General features: G+C 38.0%; 2 protein-coding genes across 15 annotated transcripts in view; one reads left to right on the forward strand and one right to left on the reverse strand.

Annotated features, from left to right (window-relative positions):
* GPR33 (G protein-coupled receptor 33) overlaps positions 1–17,266 on the reverse strand; it is a 55,675-nt gene extending 38,409 nt beyond the window's left edge. For 4 of the 7 annotated variants that reach the window (XM_073895050.1, XM_025870198.2, XM_073895051.1 and 1 more), the window contains exon 1: positions 17,158–17,266. The gene's annotated coding sequence lies outside the window, so the exon portion shown is untranslated. Of the gene's footprint in view, positions 1–9,954; positions 10,133–17,071 lie in introns of all 7 variants that reach the window. The other 3 variants (XM_073895046.1, XM_073895048.1, XM_073895049.1) reach the window with 3 other exon arrangements.
* Positions 17,003–19,865, forward strand: part of NUBPL (NUBP iron-sulfur cluster assembly factor, mitochondrial) — a 284,107-nt gene continuing 281,244 nt past the window's right edge. For 7 of the 8 annotated variants that reach the window (XM_073895054.1, XM_073895055.1, XM_073895057.1 and 4 more), the window contains exons 1-2: positions 17,296–17,428; positions 17,997–18,144. In XM_073895054.1, coding sequence (XP_073751155.1) covers positions 17,321–17,428; positions 17,997–18,144 — 256 coding nt within the window. In that variant the 5' untranslated portion in view covers positions 17,296–17,320. Of the gene's footprint in view, positions 17,104–17,295; positions 17,429–17,996; positions 18,145–19,865 lie in introns of those variants that run through there. The other variant, XM_073895058.1, reaches the window with a different exon arrangement.

Here is a 19,865-nt window from a genome sequence, read left to right on the forward strand (position 1 = left end):
GGGATCTTTAGCTTGCAGTACAGGCTTTCAAAAAATCCTAATATTTTCAGGCCATACATAACTCTTCCCTCTTATGATACCTGCTGCCGCAAAGTCCTAAGCTCTCTTTGACTCTGCCAGCAAAATAAGCTTCTCTGCTAGTGTTTAAGAGTAGATGCTCGGGATGCCTGGGTGGCTCAGTTGGTTAAGCGTCTGCCTTCTGCTCAGGTCATGATCCCAGGGTCCTAGGATTGAGTCCCCCGTCGGGCTCCGTGCTCAGCGGGGAGCCTGCTGCTCCCCTGCCTGCTGCTTCACCCCCCCCCCCGCTTGTGCTCTCTCTCTCTCTCTCTGATAAATAAATAAGTAAAAAAAAAAATAAATAAAAGCAAATACTCTGCTCTCCTGGGTCAGTTGCTGCTGTTTCATCTGCTTTCTATCTTCTAAGAAGATGTTGACATAACTTATTATCTTCTCTTCCATTTTCTTTGTTCTTATGGGTTTACAAAATTTTTACTCCCCCCCTTTTGGTGGGAGCAGATAAGTAAGTGTGTTCAATTAGGTTTTTTTTTTTTAATTGGAAGGGGAGCTCAATAAGTATTACATTTAGAATTTGTTGAATTGACTTAAGATTCCTGGATGCCTACAGTAGCAACTAAACTTTGTCAATTGATAGGGCTTCACTAACCAATGATTTATTTAATGTATTATTGTTTTCTAGGTTATAAGATATCCACTTTGATTTTTCTTCTATGTTCCTTTTTTAAAATAAATTTTAAATTTTAGAATAGTTTTAGATTTATGGAAAAGTTGCAAAGATTGTACAGTGTTTTCATATACTCCACACCCACTTTTCCTTATTACAAATATCTAACCTTTGTACATTACACCTTTGCACAATTAATGAACCAATATTGATACATTATTACTATTATTATTTAAAGATTTATTTATTTTAGAGAGAGAGGGGGGCAGAGGAAGAGAGAGGGAGAGAAGCAGACTCCCCACTGAATGTGGAGCCCAAAGTGGGGCTCAGTGCCACCACCCTGAAATCATGATCTGAGCTGAAACCAAGAGCTGGATGCTTAACTGACTGAGCCACCCAGGCACCATGTATTGATGAATTATTTTTAAAGTCCATACTTAATTTAGGATTCCTAAGTTTTTACCTATTATGCTTTTTCTGTTCCAGGATCCTATCCAGGATATGACATTATATTTATATTTTATTATTTATTTATATATATTTTAAAGATTTTAATTTATTTGACAGAGAGAGAGAGAGCACACGAGCACGTGCACAAGCAGGGGGAGCAGCAGAGGGAGAGGGAGAAGCAGGCTCCTCGTTGAACAGGGAGCCTGACGTGGGGCTCGATCCCAGGACCCTGAAATCATGACCTGAGCCAAACGCAGACCCTGAACCGACTGAGCCACCCAGGCGGCCCTAATGACATTGTATTTAATCATCATGTCTCCTTACTTGGCTATGATAGTTTCTCATACTTTCTTTGTTTTTGATGACTTTGATAATTTTAAGGAGTACTAATTAGCTGTTTTATAGAATGTCCCTCAACTGGGATTTCTGTGATGTTTTTCTCACAGTTAGACTGGGGTGATGGTTTTGGGAGGAAGACCATGGAGATAAAATGCCATTTTCATCACACCATATCAAGAGTATTGCAATATTGCAATATAGTTCTGATGCTAACTACCTGGAGTTAGCACAGATTCTGGATTAAGGGCACAGTCCCAAGCAAGAATGGGAAAGAGCTTACTTACTTAAGCATATACTTACAATTCCAGTTTTATTCGAAAGGCTATAAAAAGAGTCTATAAAACAGAGGTTTTATGCCCTTTTTCCATGGAATCAGGGTGTGTCACTCTTCTGGCATGGCATGTGTTCACCATCCAGGAAGGTCCTGAGCTTTGGTGTTCAGAGTTTATACTGGGGTTTCATTACATAGGCACGATTGATTAAATCATTAGCCATGTGATTGAACTCAATCTCCAGTATACCTCCCCTCCATGGAGGAGGTTGGGCTTGGCTGAAAGCCCCAACTCTAATCACATGGTTGGTCTCTCTGGCATAGCCAGCTTCCATCATAAGTCCTTTTGTTAGCATAAACTCAGGTGTGGTCCAAGGGGCTTATAGATGACAAAGATTCTATTACTTGGGAAATTCCAAGAACTTCAGAGTCTGCTCTCAGGAACCAGGGATGAAAGCCAGTCAATTTTTTTTTTTTTAATATCACAGCAGTTACATACTATCAACATGACTTACCACATTTATGTTGACTTTAATCACCTGGCTGAGGTAGTGTTTGTCAGAGTAGAGTTTCTTCCTCTCCACTCTTTTTCTAGTGTACTCTTTGGAAGAAAGTCACTATGTGCACTTAAGGTATGGAGTGTTATGCTCAACCTCTTTGAGAGGGAAGCATCTACATTAAATTATTTGGAATTGGAATTTGGAAAGAGATTTATCTCTTTCCCCACATTTATTTATTCATGATTTACATCAGTATGGCTTTATACATATTTTATACTTTTGATTATAATTTAACAGTACTTTATTTATTTTACTGCTCAAGTTTTTCCAGCTTTGGCCATTGGGAGCTATTTTAGTTGGATCCTTTGTCCCTTTGACATACTCCCATCACTATGTTATTTTTGTTTTGTTTTCTTTGAAAAGCACTTCCTTACTTTCTGGCACTACATATGCTCCAATCTCATCTTGTGTATTTCCTGCATCAATCCTAGCATCAGCCATTTCTCCAAGGATTAGTGGTTCCTTTTTATTGGAGAATGGTGTTACCTACATTCTTTTAAACCATTTTCTTTTCTCCTGAGTCCTGTTTTAACTTTATTTTTGGAAATAATATTACCAGTCAGTGCTCATTCCCATTTTGATTTGGATGAGATTACCAGGATCTGGAAACTATAAATCAGAGTTTGTCCATTCTCTTGTACAGAAGATAAAAACAGAGCTTTAAGTAAAAATTGCAGTTGTAAGGACCCTGAATGTTTCCTTTTTAGTAACATTCAGAATTCCTGAGGATGGAATTATCTCATATGAGATAGAGAAGTGAAGCTCAGGGAACTGAAGGATGAAGCTATGGAAAAGAGCAAGAGAAAACATGATTTGACTTCATGATTTTTTGTCTCAATTTGTATTTTGGAGATATAACACTGGAATTCTATCTCTGGAAGCCCTGGGATACCTTTTCTTCTCACCAACATTTTATTATGAAAAATTCAGACATATAACAGGGTTGAAAGAATTTTAGAGTGAAATAATTTTACAGTGCAATCTATTCACAGTACCTAGATTTTACTATTAACTTTTTACTCTATTGCTCTACCACATATCTGCCCATCTAATCATTTCTTTTTTAAATTTTTTTGGTAAAGATTTTATTTATTTGACAGAGAGACAGTGAGAGAGGGAAAACAAGCAGGGGGAGAGGGAGAGGGAGAAGTAGGCTTCCCGCGGAGCAGGGAGCCCGATGCAGGGCTCGATCCCAGGACCCTGGGATCATGACCTGAGCTGAAGGCGGACGCTTAACGACTGAGCCACCCAGGTGCCCTTTTTAAACCCATCTTATTTTTTGATGCATTTTAAAGTAAATTGCAGATATCATTATACTTCTCCCTAAATACTTCAGCATATGTATCAATAACTAGAGTTCAATACAGTTGTTAAAATGTAAAATTTACATATAATAGCATGTGCAAATCTTATGTGTGTATTTGCTGAGTTTGACACATACGCATGGGTAACCCAAACCACTATGACAATGTAGAACATGCCATCACTTGAGAAAGTTCCCTCATGTCCCTTTCCAAATAATCCCTGCCTCCACCTCCTCCAGAGGCAATGACTGTTCTAATTTTTTCTCTACCATGGATTAGTTTTGCCTGTTCTAGAATTTCATATAAATGATATCATACAGTATGTACTTTCATGTGTTAGGTTTCTTTCACTAGCATAATGTTTTTGAGATTTATCTATGTTGTTGCACATTTGTTCCTCTGCTTGCCTTTTATTTATAAATACACAATTTGAAAATCTGTTCTTCTATTGATGTACATTTGGGCTATTTTCAGTTTGGGGCTTTTATGAATGAAGCTGTTATGAGCACTTGCATTTGAGTCTTTGTGGGACATGTTTTCATTTTTCTTGGGTAAATGCCCAGGAGTAGAATTGCTGGTCATAGGGTAGGTGTATGTTTAAGTCTTCTAATGTCAGACTATTTTTCCAAGTGGTTATACCCTTTTTTTCCCTAAGATTTTATTTATTTATTTGAGAGAGAAAGAACGAGAGATAGAGAGCACGAGAGGGAAGAGGGTCAGAGGGAGAAGCAGACTCCCTGCTGAGCAAGGAGCCTGATGTGGGACTCGATCCCGGGACTCCAGGATCATGACCTGAGCCGAAGGCAGTCGCTTAACCAACTGAGCCACCCAGGCGCCTGTGGTTATACCATTTTAAATCTACCTCAATAATATAAGAAAGTGCCTTGTCAATGTTTGGTTTTGTCATTCCTTTAAATTTTAGACATTCTAGTTGGTATGTAGTGACTGATATATCCCTGTAATTTTTTAATTTACATTTCCCTGATTATGTTCAGTACATTTTTCATGTACTTATTGGCTTCTTGTATTTGTGTACTTATTTTACTTTTATGAAACATCTTTTCAAACTTTGTCTATCTTCTATTGGATTGTCTTTTATTGCGAGTAGTGGTATTTCTTTTATATTCTAGATGAGGGCTGTCCAGTTGAATTTTCTGCATAATCCAATATATTTATTGTGAAAAGTGGCTAGTGCAAATGAGGAAGTGTATTTTTAATTGTATTTGATTTTAATTAATTAAATTGAAATAGCTACATTGGCTAATGGCTACCATATTGGGCAGTGCAGTTCTAGATACCAGCCCTTATCAGATACATGTTTTGTGACTATTTTCTGTCTGTGGCCTAGCTATTCATTTTTTTTTAAGATTTATTTTTTTATTTTATATAGAGAGTGCATGAGCAGGAGGGGCAGAGGGAGAGGAAGAGAGAATTTCAAGCAGACTCTGTACTAAGGACAGAGCCTGACAGGGGGCTCAGTCTCATGAGCCTGAGATCATGACCTGAGCCCAAAACGAGTCAGCTTCTTAAGTGACTGAGCCATCCAGGCGCCCCTTGGCTATACATTTTTTTTTTAATGGCGTCTTTTGATGAGCAAAAGTTACAAATTTCGATCAAGTCTAATTTTTCAATTTTTTCTTTAATGGCTATTGCATTCTATGGCCCATTTAAGAAATTTGTGATTACTCCTAAGTCAATGGGTTTATGGTCAACCTTGATGATGTTGGGTGAGAGTCATGGGTTATTTGAGTAACACTGTTGAAAAGATCTTCGTTACCTGATTGGATGCTTTGGCACCTTTTTGAAGAACAAAAAAAACTTTAAGTGTGGATCTATTTCTGTCCTCTCTATTCTCTTGTATTAATAATTTATTTATTTATTTATTTGACACAGAGAGAGAGACAGGGAGAGAGGGAACACAAGCAGTGGGAGTGGGAGAGGGAGAAGCAGGCTTCCCACGGAGCAGGGAGCCCGATGTGAGGCTCCATCACAGGACCCTGGGATCATGACCTGAGTCAAAGGCAGACACTTAACGACTGAGCCACCCAGGTGCCCCTCTCTTGTATTAATCTATTTGTTGAGCCTCATGCCATTACTACACTGTTTTGATTACTGTAGTTTATTGTAAGTCTTAAAGTGTGAGCCTTCCGATTTTGTTCTTTTTCAAGAGTGTTTTGAGTATTTTAAGTCCTTTGAATTTCCATATAAATTTTAGAGTCAACTTGTTAATTGGGATTATGACTGGGATTTTGATGATTTAGACGTGATGAAAGAAACATCTGATATTTTTGAGATATATACATATATATATACACATACACTCATTTTTAAAAAAATATTTTGTTTGTCAGAGAGAGAGAGAGAGAGCGAGCACACAAGCAGGGGGAGCAGCAGGCAGTGGGAGAAGCAGGCTCCCTGCCCAGCAAGGAGCCTGATGCAGGACTCAGTCAATCCCAGGACCCCGGGATCAAGACCTGAGCCCAAGGCAGACACTTAACTGACTGAGCTACCCAGGTGTCCCTAGTTTTGATATTTTTGAAAATAGTTATTTACGTAAGTTGGCATATTTTAATACTTTGTCAAGAAGGAAAATAGGGTCTAATCAGTCTTCTATGATCTAGGCCAAAAGAGAGCCTATAATAATCTGTTTCTTCCATTTTGTATTGTTTACTTAGAAGGGACTCTGGACAGTAATTTCTCTGGCAGAACCTGGGGTTAGAGTTGCAGACTCTCTGGTGCATGAAAAGTAAAAAATCTAGGTCCCGGGCACCTGGATGGCTCAGTTGGTTTAGCGGCTGCCTTTGGCTCAGGTCATGATCCTGGAGTGCCAGGATCGGGTCCCCATATTGGGATCCCTGCTCAGCGGGGAGTCTGGTTCTCCCTCTGACCCTTCCCCCTCTCATGCTCTCTCTCAAATAAATAAACAAAATCTTAAAAAAAAATCTATGTCCCAAGAAACAGAATAGAAACCGCTTCTAAGATGAACTAGTGATTCTAAATGTGAAAAACCCCTATATAACTCTTTGATTTATGTCCTATTTAAGGAAGGCAATAAACTTTGTGCTTTTTCTGGTCTGCAGCATCTCTAAACTATTTTGCCTTGATTTTTCTCTAAATTATTTTAGGAGAAGTGAAGTTACACAACCTTGTTCTCTTCAGTATGAGCTTGGAAAGTAAATCTACAGATTGTTTAATCTCTTCATGTTGTATATGAAGAAATAGAGAGTTTCATGATTTGCCCAAGATCAGATAGCTACTTAGTAGCAGAGTTCTGACAGTATTCCAGGCTTCTCAACCTCTCTACTCCACTGATATTTTTTTTTTAAGATTTAATTATTTGACAGAGAGAGAGAGCACAGACAGGGGAAGCAGCAGAGGGAGAGGGAGAAGCAGACTCCCCAGTGAGCAGGGAGCCCAACTTGGGGCTTGATCCCGGGACTCCAGGATCATCACCTGAGCTGAAGGCAGATGCTTAACCAACTGAGCCACCCAGGCGCCCCTCCACTGATATTTCTCACCATGTATTCCTGTGATAATAGCTAACTAGTCAGTAACTCCCATGCCCCTATATGTGCCTGGCACTAGGCTATGTATAGATGATATAAATTACCATTATGATACAGCTCTGGTCCTCAAATACCATAGAGTCCTGTGTAAGAGAAGATGCAATTAGAAAACAGTAAAAGGCAATATGTAATAATATTCCAAATTGGATAGATTTTAGGATAAAGTGGTATGGATGTACATAGAAGTAATACTGTGCTTCATTTTAAATAAATATGGCTGTGTTATGGCAATACTGAACTGTACCAGAGAGCAGGTTTTATAAGAGAGACCTGAAATAGGCTAGCTTTGCTAACTTAAATATATAAAATGAAAGCAATCAAATTTCACCTTAAATTCATGCTTTGTTAAACAAAATGTTCACAACAGTTAAGGAAGGTGAAGATAAATACTTGATGAAATTATCAGAGAAGGCTTAATGGAAGAAGTAGGGTTTGAGAAAGAATTTCAAGGAATGATAAAATTATGAAGGGCAGAGGATTATAAACTATTATAAATGGGACATGAATGATATTTTAATGAAAATTTGAATACCTTAAAAATTAAAATGTGATTTCAATGCAGTTCAAGAGAATGCCATTAAATATGTTTATGGGTCTCTGAAATGAATTACTTTTAACTAAAGCTAGTGAAGCCCAAATTTGTATGGGAAGCTCAGAGGTGGAAATGCCTACTGAATTAGTCAAGTAGGTATCTAGATTTCTTCCTAAAGAGGTGGTGCTATTTTGCCCAGGGGCTTCTCCTATGATAGCTGGTCCAAATGGAATATTGTTTTTTTTTTTTAAACAATATTCCTATAAAGGTAATGAGATAGCTGTATTTCCATTTTGCTTTCAACAATTTGTCCTAAAACAAATAAATCAACATCTCCAATATTTCATTTGCTTATCTAGAAATGGGACAATAATAACTTCCCTGTCAATCTCATGGCAGTTGTGAAACCTGAAAGGATAGTATGTGTGAAAATGCTTTGAAAATCTTTCAGATATAAAATTCAGTAAATAACAATAATTGTACAGATATGGCTCAATGGAGAGTCTATGAAAATATTTTTAGAGATAAATTCTTCAGAATTCTCTGCAGTATTGACTTGGTTTTTCTCCAAAGATTCTAATAGGCATTATTATATTTTTCCTGGGGTGTAGACAGCATCTTGTGTACTGAATCATCTTTCATCAACTGGGCTGATTTACAACTTTGCAGTTAGATGTTATTTAGAATATCATTGGAAAATTCTTGTTTGTGTTACTTTTTATTTATACATTAAGTACAAAAAATTGTTTTCTTTATACTTGTATCCAGATTAGTGCAATTACTTAAGAATGATGATGAACTGCTAATGTAGATAATGAAATTGCAACTCTAATTTCTTACATAACTGAAGAGAAACTATTTTGATCATTGAGAGAAGAGCAAAAGGAGTAGAACTGTAACACTAATTTTTCTTTCACTAGAAGGGGAAATTGTTACCAAAAGTGGGTTCAAGGGGAAACCTGGCTGGCTTAGTTGGTAGAGCATGGGACTCTTGATCTCAGGGTCATGCATTCAAGTCCCATGTTGGGCATGGAGCCTACTTAGAAGAAAAAAAGGTGGGTTCAGTTGTTACTAAGAAAAACAGAACTTGATTTATGAAGCAAAGATAGTCTTCAGTTCACTGCCTCCATGTGTCTATTCTCTAGTATCTCATATTAAAATATTATTTTATGAGGTTTCATAATGTAACAATTATTAATACTCAAGTAATAGTACTTAAAATTCTCACCATAGGTTCAAAATACACAAAGGATTTAATTTCTTAACAAAATATGCATATTTTTATATGGCAAAAAAGTGCCATTATATGTCAATTATATCTTAATAATTTAAAAAAATTGCCTACAAGAAACTAAACCTTAAAAAAAAAAAGAAACTGTACCTTGACTATATTATTACTAAAATCTGGGTTAGTGAGTATTAGTTATCTATTGCTGCATGACCAATTACCATAAACTTGGCAGCCTAAACAACACACTTAAAAAAAAATTAATTTGAGAGAGAGTGAGAGAGAGAAGATGGGGAGGAGGGAGGAGGAGAGGGAGAGAGAGAATCTCAAGCAGACTCCAAGCTGAACTCAGAGCCTGATGTGGGGCTCAATCTCACTACCCTGAGATCACGACCTGAGCGGAAACCAAGAGTTAGATGCTTTTTTTTTTTTTAAAGAGTTTTTTATTTATTTGACAGAGGGAGACACAGTGAGAGAGGGAACACAAGCAGGGGGAGTGGGAGAGGGGGAAGCAGGCTTCCCACTGAGCAGGGAGTCTGATGTGGGGCTCGATCCCAGGCCCCTGCTATCATGACCTGAGCCGAAGGCAGACGCTTAACGACTGAGCCACCCAGGCGCCCCGAGTTGGATGCTTAACCAACTGTGCCACCCAGGTGCTCCAAAAACACACATTTATTATCTCATGGTTTCTATGGGTCAGGAATCTGGGAACACAACTTAAGTGAGTCCTTTGCTTCAGGATCTTTCTTTCTTTCTTTCTTTCTTTTTTTTAAGATTTTATTTATTTATTTGACAGAGAGAGAGATAGTGAGAGCAAGAACACAAACGGGGAGTGGGAGAGGGAGAAGCAGGCTTCCTGCCAAGCAGGGAGCCCCATCAGGACTTGATCCCAGGACCCTGGGATCATGACCTGAGCCGAAAGCAGACGCTTAACGACTGAGCCGCCCAGGCGCCCCTCAGGATCTTTCACAAGGCTGCAAACAAGGGGTCATCCAGGGCTGGAGTCTCATTTGAAAGCGCACCTGGGAAGGATCTACTTCCAATCTAATGTGGTTATTGGCAAAATTCAGTTCTTTTCAGGCTGTTGGACTGAGGGCCTCAGTTCTTTGCCGGCTGTCACCTGTTCGTTGCCACATGGCTTTTTCCATAGGCAGTTCATAACATGGCAGCTTGCTTTGTCAAAGCCAGCCAGGAGGTCCCCTAGAAAGCCAGAAGTTACAGTCTTACATATTGTAATCACAGTAGTGACATTCTATCACTGTTGTTGTATTCTCTTGGTTAGAACCAATTTATAGGTCCTGGTCACACTAAAAGGGAGCAGATTACAAAAAGGTGTGAATACCAAGAGACAAGGATCATTCTGGGCCATCTTAGAGTCTGTTGGAAAAAAACTGATTAATGTGACATATAACATAAGCTAAAAAGAGAGAGGTTCCCCCTAAGAAATCATTCTCAATTAATTCTATAATCCAGAAGGAATTGGTGAGATTGGCTTAACAGAATTTCCTGTTAACTATACAGCATCACAAACTAATAAGTACCAACTACTAAGCACATTATTTTCTTCTTCCGCTATTCTCCTATTTGTCCAGTACTGTCAAATATGATATGAGGTAGCCCTACATCAGGCCCCAGAAAAGTGGCAAATAGTTGTACTTCAGAAAAGCATTAGAGAAAAATATATGTATATACATTTCATCAGCAAACAGTGTACTGCATCAGCAAATGGTGTTCATTTTGTTATACTGGTAACTGATATCTATTAAAAATGTCATTCTTAACAGCACATTGCCAGCATGTTCCCTCACATAAATAGCCTCAGTTTAATAAAACCCTAATTCTTGCACATGATTAGAAATTTGCAAGAGAGATTCAATGTGGCATTAATATAATAAAGTCTTTGACTTTGAGTAATTGACAGAACTTCTGGTAATTAAAAGAGCTCTTTATATTCCTAATCAAATCAAAATACCAGTTTTAAACTACTTAGAATAATTATGCCCCAAATGAATATTTTCTATGCAAAAATGTTTTTATCTGTTTTAAAGACTAGCAAAAACTAGAAAAGCCTGAGATGGAAGAGATTGGTAATTGTCATTTCAATAGTGTTTAAATTGTTGTGTTATTGTTAGTAGATGGCCTCTAATAGGAATTGCTCTAAATCAGCATGCAGATGTATTTTGAGAGATTATAGTGGTTTGGTAGGAGCTTTTCACTTTTATAAGTGGATTGAACAAATTTTTTGCTGCAATATTTATATCATGTGTAATAACTGTACATATGGTTAATAAATCCTAAATAGAAAAGATTATTAAATGAATTGAAAAGATTTGGTATCAGAACACCAAGTAGTCTAAGATATTATGTAAGCCACATGATTATAGAGGACATCTTCACATTTTGGTAGCAGCATACAACAGACAAAAATCTATATTATCTCCTTTTCCCTGAAGAAAATAGAACTTCACATTAGCTGATGTGAAGGTTTGGTATCTTGATGGGGCTCTGCTTTGTCATTGTCCTTGGTGTGTTCTCTAAAGTACACAGGAAGATTCTCTTCTGAATACAGAATGAAGTAAGGTTTTAGCAAAGTCTTGTAGAGACTTAAGTCTTCTAATCTCTAGGATAGAATTGAAGGGTAGGAAGGACTTGGCTGAATGAATACGTTTGGTACTTGGAGAAAATGAAATAAAAAAGCAAAAGCACAAGAATACTAAGGCCCTGTGTGTAGCAAGTATTTGTCTTGGGTGACAATACTTTTTCTAAATTCTGATTGTGTGGCTTCTATTTCAGGACAGGATCTTCTTTGAAGCCTTAAACAGTAAATAGAGAATATATTCAGCTATAACTCGAGCCCTGTGACCTTTGTCCAAGGATTCAGTTCAATCTTATAAATCAGAAATTCAAATGCCAAATCACCCATGATTTATCCAGCTTTGAATATTCGCATTTAGAAACCCATCCTGTCTCATTCTAGAGGTGGATTTTTAGTCAGTGGGAGGCCTTTTGTCAGAAGCTTATCTAGTCTAAGAATATACATACATTTACTTTATGTAATTTTTTAAAAATAAGAATGGGGAGTTTCTTTGACAGCATCTTAGTTTACGTGAGCTAAGGTACTGAAAGTCTTTGATGGGGAAACCTTCCTAGATGAGGTTTCCTACAGAGACTGACTCACTGAGAAGCTATTTACCTAAGTAGAAATACTTTACATTTCAATGTGAAAATTTGTATTAGATATAGGTAAGAGACAGTTTCATGTTTAGTCATGAGCAGAGATATTTGGAAACAAATCACACCAAAGGACAAAGTAAGGGCAATTAATGGGGCTGTCATTTAGACAGGTCCATTGAAGGGGTGAGATTTTCATTTCAGCGAGCCCTTTGCGCAGGATAAAAGGTTCAGTTGAAGACAAGAACCTTAAACTGAAGGAATTGGTACTAGTTTCTAAGCTTTAGTTAGTATATTTAAGAGACAGAAAACTGTTCATAACACTCTCTTTTTCCTTAGTGAGTTGAGCAAAGGAATGAAGCATGTTCTCAGCTGATAAGTGAGGCTTATGGACAGCGGATGAGGCAGGCACTGCTTCTGTGTGGGAATCTGAATTTTCAGATTGTCCGTGGTCACCTGAGGATCTTTTTTGGGGGTGGAGGGAGGGAATCTAGCAGACACAAATACATGCTTTCTAGAAAATAATACAAAGTATTACCCTATTCATAGTTAGGAGACATTCAAAAGAATCCTGTCTGTTTTGAACAGTACTTATTTATTCATTGCTCTTGGGGTGGTAGAAACCAGGACTGAGCCTATGTAGTGTCCAGATGGCCACATAGTGATGTGACCTTTAATCCTCAAGGTCTTTATCTATTTATACCAGCATTGATTGAGATGCCACATACTTAACCATGCAGATTGTTGCCAAGTCTTCCCTTATTCTTGACCTTAAGTTCTCTTAAAGACCAACTTTCTCTCAACCACTCTTGCAGGAGCTCTCTCAGACTGTCTGTCCACACACAACACTTAACTGTTTTTATTCTATGGTCCTGCCACTACACTGGTAATAGGGGCATTGATTCTGTTGTTCTTACATCCCTTACACTGATTTGGGGCTCTGATGTCCCCCTCTTTACTGAGATTCAGTAAGAGAGAGGTAGTCACAGTGTATCAGGTTCTTTCTTCGAATCTGTAATAGGTACTGATAATTTTAACTTCAAATAACAAAAATCCCAACCAACAGTGGTTAAAACAATTAATTATCTCACACAACAAGAGCTCTGGAGATGCAGTTCAGTACTGGCGCAATAGGTTAACTATATGAACAAGAATTCATCTTCCTGACATATTTCCACTTCATTACCCTTAGCTGTTGGCTGTCATTGTATCTGTCACCGTTGTGATTCTCATGTTCACCAGATGACGGCCACACATCCAGGTGTCAGTCATATCCATGGTTAAGATGGGAAAAAGGAGTAGCATCAGTTATATTCTATTTTATAGCAAAAGCTTTCTCAGAAGCCCCCCCAGAAAATTTCCCTTACACCACATTGTCCAGAACTATACCGTACATGCCAAGAACTATGTCTAGAATTAGCAAGTGAAACTATGTCTAGATTAGCAAGTATTTGGATTTCTATCATTTATAGTTGTATGGTGCAAGGAAATTGGGGGTTGAGAATGTTCTTGGGCTATCCAACTACCAATATCTGGCTTAAGAACTTGTGAATATCTAAGTTCTCACTTTGCTCCTGTCTTTTTTTTTTTTTAAAGATTTTATTTATTCATGAGAGACAGAGGGAGAGAGAGAGAAGCAGAGGGAGAAGCAGGCTCCCAAGGAATAGGGAGCTGGATGCGGGACTCGATCCTAGGACCCTGGGATCACGACCCGAGCCGAAGGCAGACGCCCAACCATCTGAGCCACCCAGGTGCCCCTGCTTCTAACTGTCTTGATTCCCCATAATCCCACAAAATTTTATATAGTCTTTCTAGGACAGATATTGAGTTGGCTTAGTCAATATCGATTTCCAATCTTTTTTTTCCCATTGCTTTCCTCTAATCTATAGGTTAAAGATATGTAAATGCTTGATTTCTCAGCTTCTCTTGCTTTTAGGGGGGTCATGTGACCTGGTTCTAGCCAGTCTGGTGTGTATGTGGCTTCCCTCCCCCCACACGCCGCCAAAAGGGCAAACATACTAGAGAAACATTTTTATCTTTGTCATTCTCCTCTTTTCCTGTGTGGAACATAGCCTTGATGCCTGGAGGTGCAGCCACCATCTTGAGGACAAAATAAGGACAACAAGATGATGGAACCAAAAGAATGAATTTGGTACATAATAACACAGTGGAGCCACTGTATCAGATCTGAACAGTCTACTAATGAAATTTTCACATGAGACTAATACATCCCTACTTATTTAAGACAATGATAGAGTTTTCTGCTACTTGCAGCCAATGTAATCCTAACTTATATAAGTAAGAAATCATGTTTTTGTATCATGTTGTTCTCCCAAAGGTATTGTCTTTGCCAGAGCTTTCCCCATTCTCCTTAAAGGTCCCAATTTTCAAAATTGAAAACCAAGAAAATAATTTCTTTTCTCTAATATTTTTATGTATCATAAAATGATGCCACATAGTTTATCAAAATGGGAAAGGGCTATATAAGGTACAAGGAGTTATAGGGGGAAGTCTTGATAAATATTATGAAACATATCTTACCATAGTTATAAGTACATAGAAACACATCCAAATTAGGCCAAGGCAGAAAGAGAATTTATTGGATGGCTGTAGGTATATCTCATGGATCTAGGAATAGGAAGTATAGCTTGAACCTCACTATGGACTAGAATCAGGAATGGGAAAGCTATTATGAATCAGTGCACTCCCTCTCTGCACACATGATCTCTTATGGTCTACTTTATTCTTCTCTGTTGGCATTAGCTTTTTCTGCTTCTCTGTGCACAAAGAAGAAATTAGTCCCTTCAGCCTTACCAGTTCCAATGCAAACTAAGATTGAGTAACATCTCTTATTTTAAAGTTTTATATAGAAAGAATCTAATTGGTCCAACTTTGTTTGTGTGTCAGTCTTTAACCCAATTAGTGACCATGGGATGGGGTCAAATGGCTTAGAAATTCTTAGGAGCAAAGGGAGAATATTCTTTTAAGAAGGAGCCATGGGTGTGTGTGTGTGTGTGTGTGTGTGTGTGTTTGTGGCAGTGGTTGCTGGAGAAGAAATAATGGACATCTCTACGATTCTCCTGATATCCTATCTGCTGAAAGGGTAAATCAAGTTAATGATTTGTTCATTCTACAAACAAAAATATTACTTGTTCCTCCCTTTACGTTATCTCTCAGAGAATGTCAGTGCCATTTATCTAGTTGCCCATGTCATAAACCTCTACATAACCAATAAGCATCACAATAGCTAACATTTATTGAATATGTGTACTTTGTGATAGGTATTCTACATGAATTATTTTATTTTAATATTTATTATTTATTTATTTTCTACATGCATTATTTTAAATTTAACCTTGCAACAACCCTATAGGTAGGTATTATCTATTTTATAAGCAAACATTTCTCTTGGATTAATTACTACAATAACCTCCTATCTCCCTAACTCTGGTCACACCTCTCCCAACCATTTTTTTTACCTGGTAATCAGTAGTATTTCTAAAACACAAATCTAATTATGTTATTTTCTCACTTTAAACCCTTCTGTGGTTCCCTTAGGGTAAAGTCCAAATTCCTTTAAATGATATATTAAGTCTTTTTTGATCTATGCACCCTTCATCTTTGCCAACTTCCATCCTCATCTCTGCACCATCCTGCTTACACTCTATTTGCAAGACTTGAAGATCATTTGAAGTTCTTACCAGTTCATTTCTTACCTCTGCACAACCCTCTAGCTCTTCTCACAGCTGATGCCTACACATTACCCACATTAAGGATTCAACTTAGATGTTAGCCTATCCAGAAGCCTTCCCTGATTCCCTTAATGATGTGGGTGCCCCTTCTTTGTAATTCTGTATCTCTCAGTGCTTTTTTCCTATGCGTATCACACCATGCTGAACTGTCAGTTAACTTATTCTGTCTCTCACACTGGTTGGTAAAGTTCTTGAATGGAGGGATTATATCTGGTCCAGGGTTGACAACCCTATGATTAGGGTAGTACTTGGTGCATAGTAGTTGCTCAGTAAATATCTTTATAAGTCTAGAAGAACTTGAAAAGCTACCTGGACAGAAACAGATATTCAGCATTTCTTGTTTAGTGAATGGATTATTCTGATAGTCATTCTCCTTATACCTATTGTTTTGGTTTATAATTTATAAAAATTGAGGAGATAAAAATTGATAAAATTAACTGAGAAAACATATTGCAAAACAAGAAAGTGATAAGCCAAAGGAAGCAATAATGTGAGATTGGGGGAGAAAAAGCAAGGAACTGAATTTTTTTCAGAGCTTATTTAATTAAATGTACTTGTTGGAAAAATCTAACCCTTACAATAACTATTTGAGATTGAAATGTTATGCCTGTAGTAAAGACAAGAAAATTAAAGAACAGAGTAGAGCAAAACAAACTGAATGATTATACAACAAATTTTCTACAGATAAGAAGCAAATAAAAGAAATTAAAATCAACCTTAGAAAATATTATGGAGAATATGTGAGAGCAAGTCAACCTATACCCTAACTGATCCTTTTGCTGGGTCTGGGTTTCTGTATCAGCTTTCTAGCTTTCTCTTGTACAGCTACTTCCTTTGCTCTCATCTGCTTTGGAGGTAGGAATACTTCATTCCTCATACCAAAATCAATTCCACCTTCTCCCTCAAGCTTTGTCTCACTTAACTTTCTTCTTGAGCAAAACTTCCTTAATTAGACCTGCTTTCTGATTTAGCTATTTCTGATTATGTATATATATATTATACACTATTATTGTAGATCACGCGGGCAGGGTGGGGGTAAGGCAAAATTCTTAACAGTGGGAATGTTTAAGTTACCATATTCTGCGCAGTTGAGAACCTGGAGTCATTTTCCCAAATTCTACCATTTCCTACTTCTTTTCAGTCAAGTCTCTAAACTTTAAGTCTCATTTCTTACTACTGAAAAGAGGATACTAGTAAGAGTCTCGTATCTACCTACCCGAGGATTTCTGTCAGGGCCAAACGGATGAGGTATGTGAAAAACGCTTCACAAATATTTGATTAAACTCTGTAAAATATTTGTACCTGGCTACGAACCGGACTGCATTAACAAATTGGGTTGCCGGGCTGAAGAAACTCAAAGGCGGCTCGTCTCTAGGGAGAGGAAGCTGAGCGTTACTACGTGATGTCATCACCCTACGACGGCCGCGACGGTTTCCGGGCTGGGCTTAAAGCAGTGTTCCGAGCTATGGGGTGTTGGCAGCGTTTGTTGATTTTTGGCGGGGTATCGCTTCGGGGTGGTGGCGGGGCCAGTGTACCGCTTGCGGGAAGCCGAGTGTTGGTTTGTCGGCGCCAGGTTCGTGGTGCTGCTGGACAGGGGGAGGCGGAAGGGACGGAGATGCTGGGGCGGCAGGGCCGCAGGGGCCCCGGCATAACCTCTTGCTGTGGACTCGCCTCAGACCTTAACGGGCCTCCGCCTACTCGGCGGCAAAGTGAGACCCCAGTTGGCTGGACGTCCCCACTTTCCAAGCAGGCCCCCAGAAGGACCAGGCCGAGGCGTGGCGGGAAATGAAACAGATGTCTAGAACATGGATGTGTGACTTGTGCATTGTTTTCTCTTTTAGTTTATTTAGAAAATAGGTTAAAAAGAAGGAAACACGTGGAGGATTTAACTCCATAAAGAATCAGTTTATTTACTTTACATTTTTAACGTCTGCGTATCCTGGCAGATAAATTTCAGCTTAAACAGTGTATTTCCACGATTGTGATCAATAGCAGTAGGTAGATGGTACAAAGGACCTAACAAATGGAGATCAGCAGAATTAACCTAGAAAAGAAAGCCCTATTACAAACTCCGAATTTTTACTTTAACAGAATGATAATGGAGATGGCTTATTTTAAGACTTTTTTTTTTTTTTTTTAAGTTATCTGGTGCTGACAGTGAGACCCTAAAACAAAGAAGAGCACAAATCATGTCCCGAGGACTTCCAAAGCAGAAACCAATAGAAGGTGTAAAGCAAGTTATAGTTGTGGCTTCTGGAAAAGGTGGAGTTGGAAAGTCTACTACAGCAGGTATTATAAGATATTCTGATCTCAATTAGGAATTTATGCCAACTGGCAAGTGCACAGCATTAAAATTATAGTTTCGATTTTTAAAGAGTTATTTGTAAAATTCCGTAGTGTCAGGAGTTGGTAGTGATTAGGAACTTAGATTAGCAGTTTGAAAAAACTAAGTATATAGCCAGGTCTTTGACTCCTTAACTGAGGAAAAGGAGGTCAGATTCCCCATCAGATTGCCCATCAGATCTTCAGTTTACTTAACTGTAAAATGGCAATGACGATAACCTTTTTCATAGGGTGGCCATGTAAATTAAATAAGCTAACCACTTAGCCCAGTGTCTCCTACATAGTAAGTGCTCAATATTTGGTTGCTGTTATTATTTCTTAAACGTTTAGTAACTTTAACACTAAATTACTTGTTCTTTGATATTCTTTCCCAGTCTGTCAATGTACATATAGCTACACAGTTGCAAGGAGACTTTTTATGTTATTGTGGCCTTTTTTCATTTAACCATAATATAATTTTCAACATTCATAAAATCAGCGTTGATCAAATATTTGAAAATTTGTGAAGGTTTAACATTGTTTTAATTGTTTAAAATATCATCTAATCTTTATATCTTTTATAATAATAATACTGGAGCAGAGAATTTTTTGGTGGCTCTTTTTAATTGATTGTAGATTTCATTGTGACTGAAATGCTGCTTTCAGATTCATAGGAGACATACCACCAGATATAAAAGAGTTACCATCCAAGACTAATAACCAGATAGTCCCCCAATTTTTCAAAAGAAATTTTCAAAATTTTTTAAAGATTTATTTATTTATTTGTGAGAGAGAGAGAGAGAGAGAGAGAGAGAGAGAAAGAGAGGGGCAGAGGGAGAAGGAGAGAGATTATCCTCAAGCAGATTCCCTGCTGAGCATGGAGCCTGATGCCACACTCTATCCTAGGGCCCTGAGGTCAGGACCCAAGCCAAAATCAAGAGCCTAACCAACTGAGCTACCCAGGAACCACAGAAATTTCTTATTACAGGTTAATAATGTAAAAGGGTAATGACTTCCCTTCTTCCAATCCTGCACAACGGAAGTAGCTTATATTATTAATTTGGAGTCATAAAACACCCCCCCTTTTTTTTTAAAAGATATATTTATTTTAGAGAAAGAGAGCATGAGCAGCAGGGGCAGACTGAAAGGAGAGAATCGCAAGCGACTCTTCACTAAGTGCAGAGCCCGACTCAGGGCTCAACCTCACAACCCTGAGATTACAACCTGATCCCAAATCAAGAGCCCGTCTCTTAACTGACTGCACCACCCAGGCGCTCCTGGAGTCATAAAACACTCTTATCTTGTTATTGCCTTGTATTTAATTTTCAGTCATTTCAATAGGAACGGCTGCTAATTCAGGTCTTATCTAGTCTATCTTTTCTGCAGGAGATTTTTAAAAAATGACGATTGTATTTTATTTGTCGATTTTCATGTAGTTCTAGATTGACAAGATCTTTTAAATTACAGTTTTTTCCCCAGACTGTTAACCTAAAGTTGGGGGATATATGTACCTTAAAATTCTTCAGTTCCATTGAAATCAATGACATTTTGAAACAAGAAGGCATAGTACAGAGTTCTGTGACTAAAGGTCTTGTGTCTTCACTTAAAAAGCCATTTTTAATAATTTCCCAGTATAGCAGTTTTATGGTTGTACAACCAGCTACAAATCCAGCTATATAATTTATTAG

This window comes from Callorhinus ursinus, unplaced genomic scaffold (assembly GCF_003265705.2).
Source record: "Callorhinus ursinus isolate GAN/ISIS: 27379988/994484 unplaced genomic scaffold, GSC_fseal_2.0 scaffold8, whole genome shotgun sequence".
Lineage (NCBI taxonomy): Eukaryota > Metazoa > Chordata > Mammalia > Carnivora > Otariidae > Callorhinus > Callorhinus ursinus.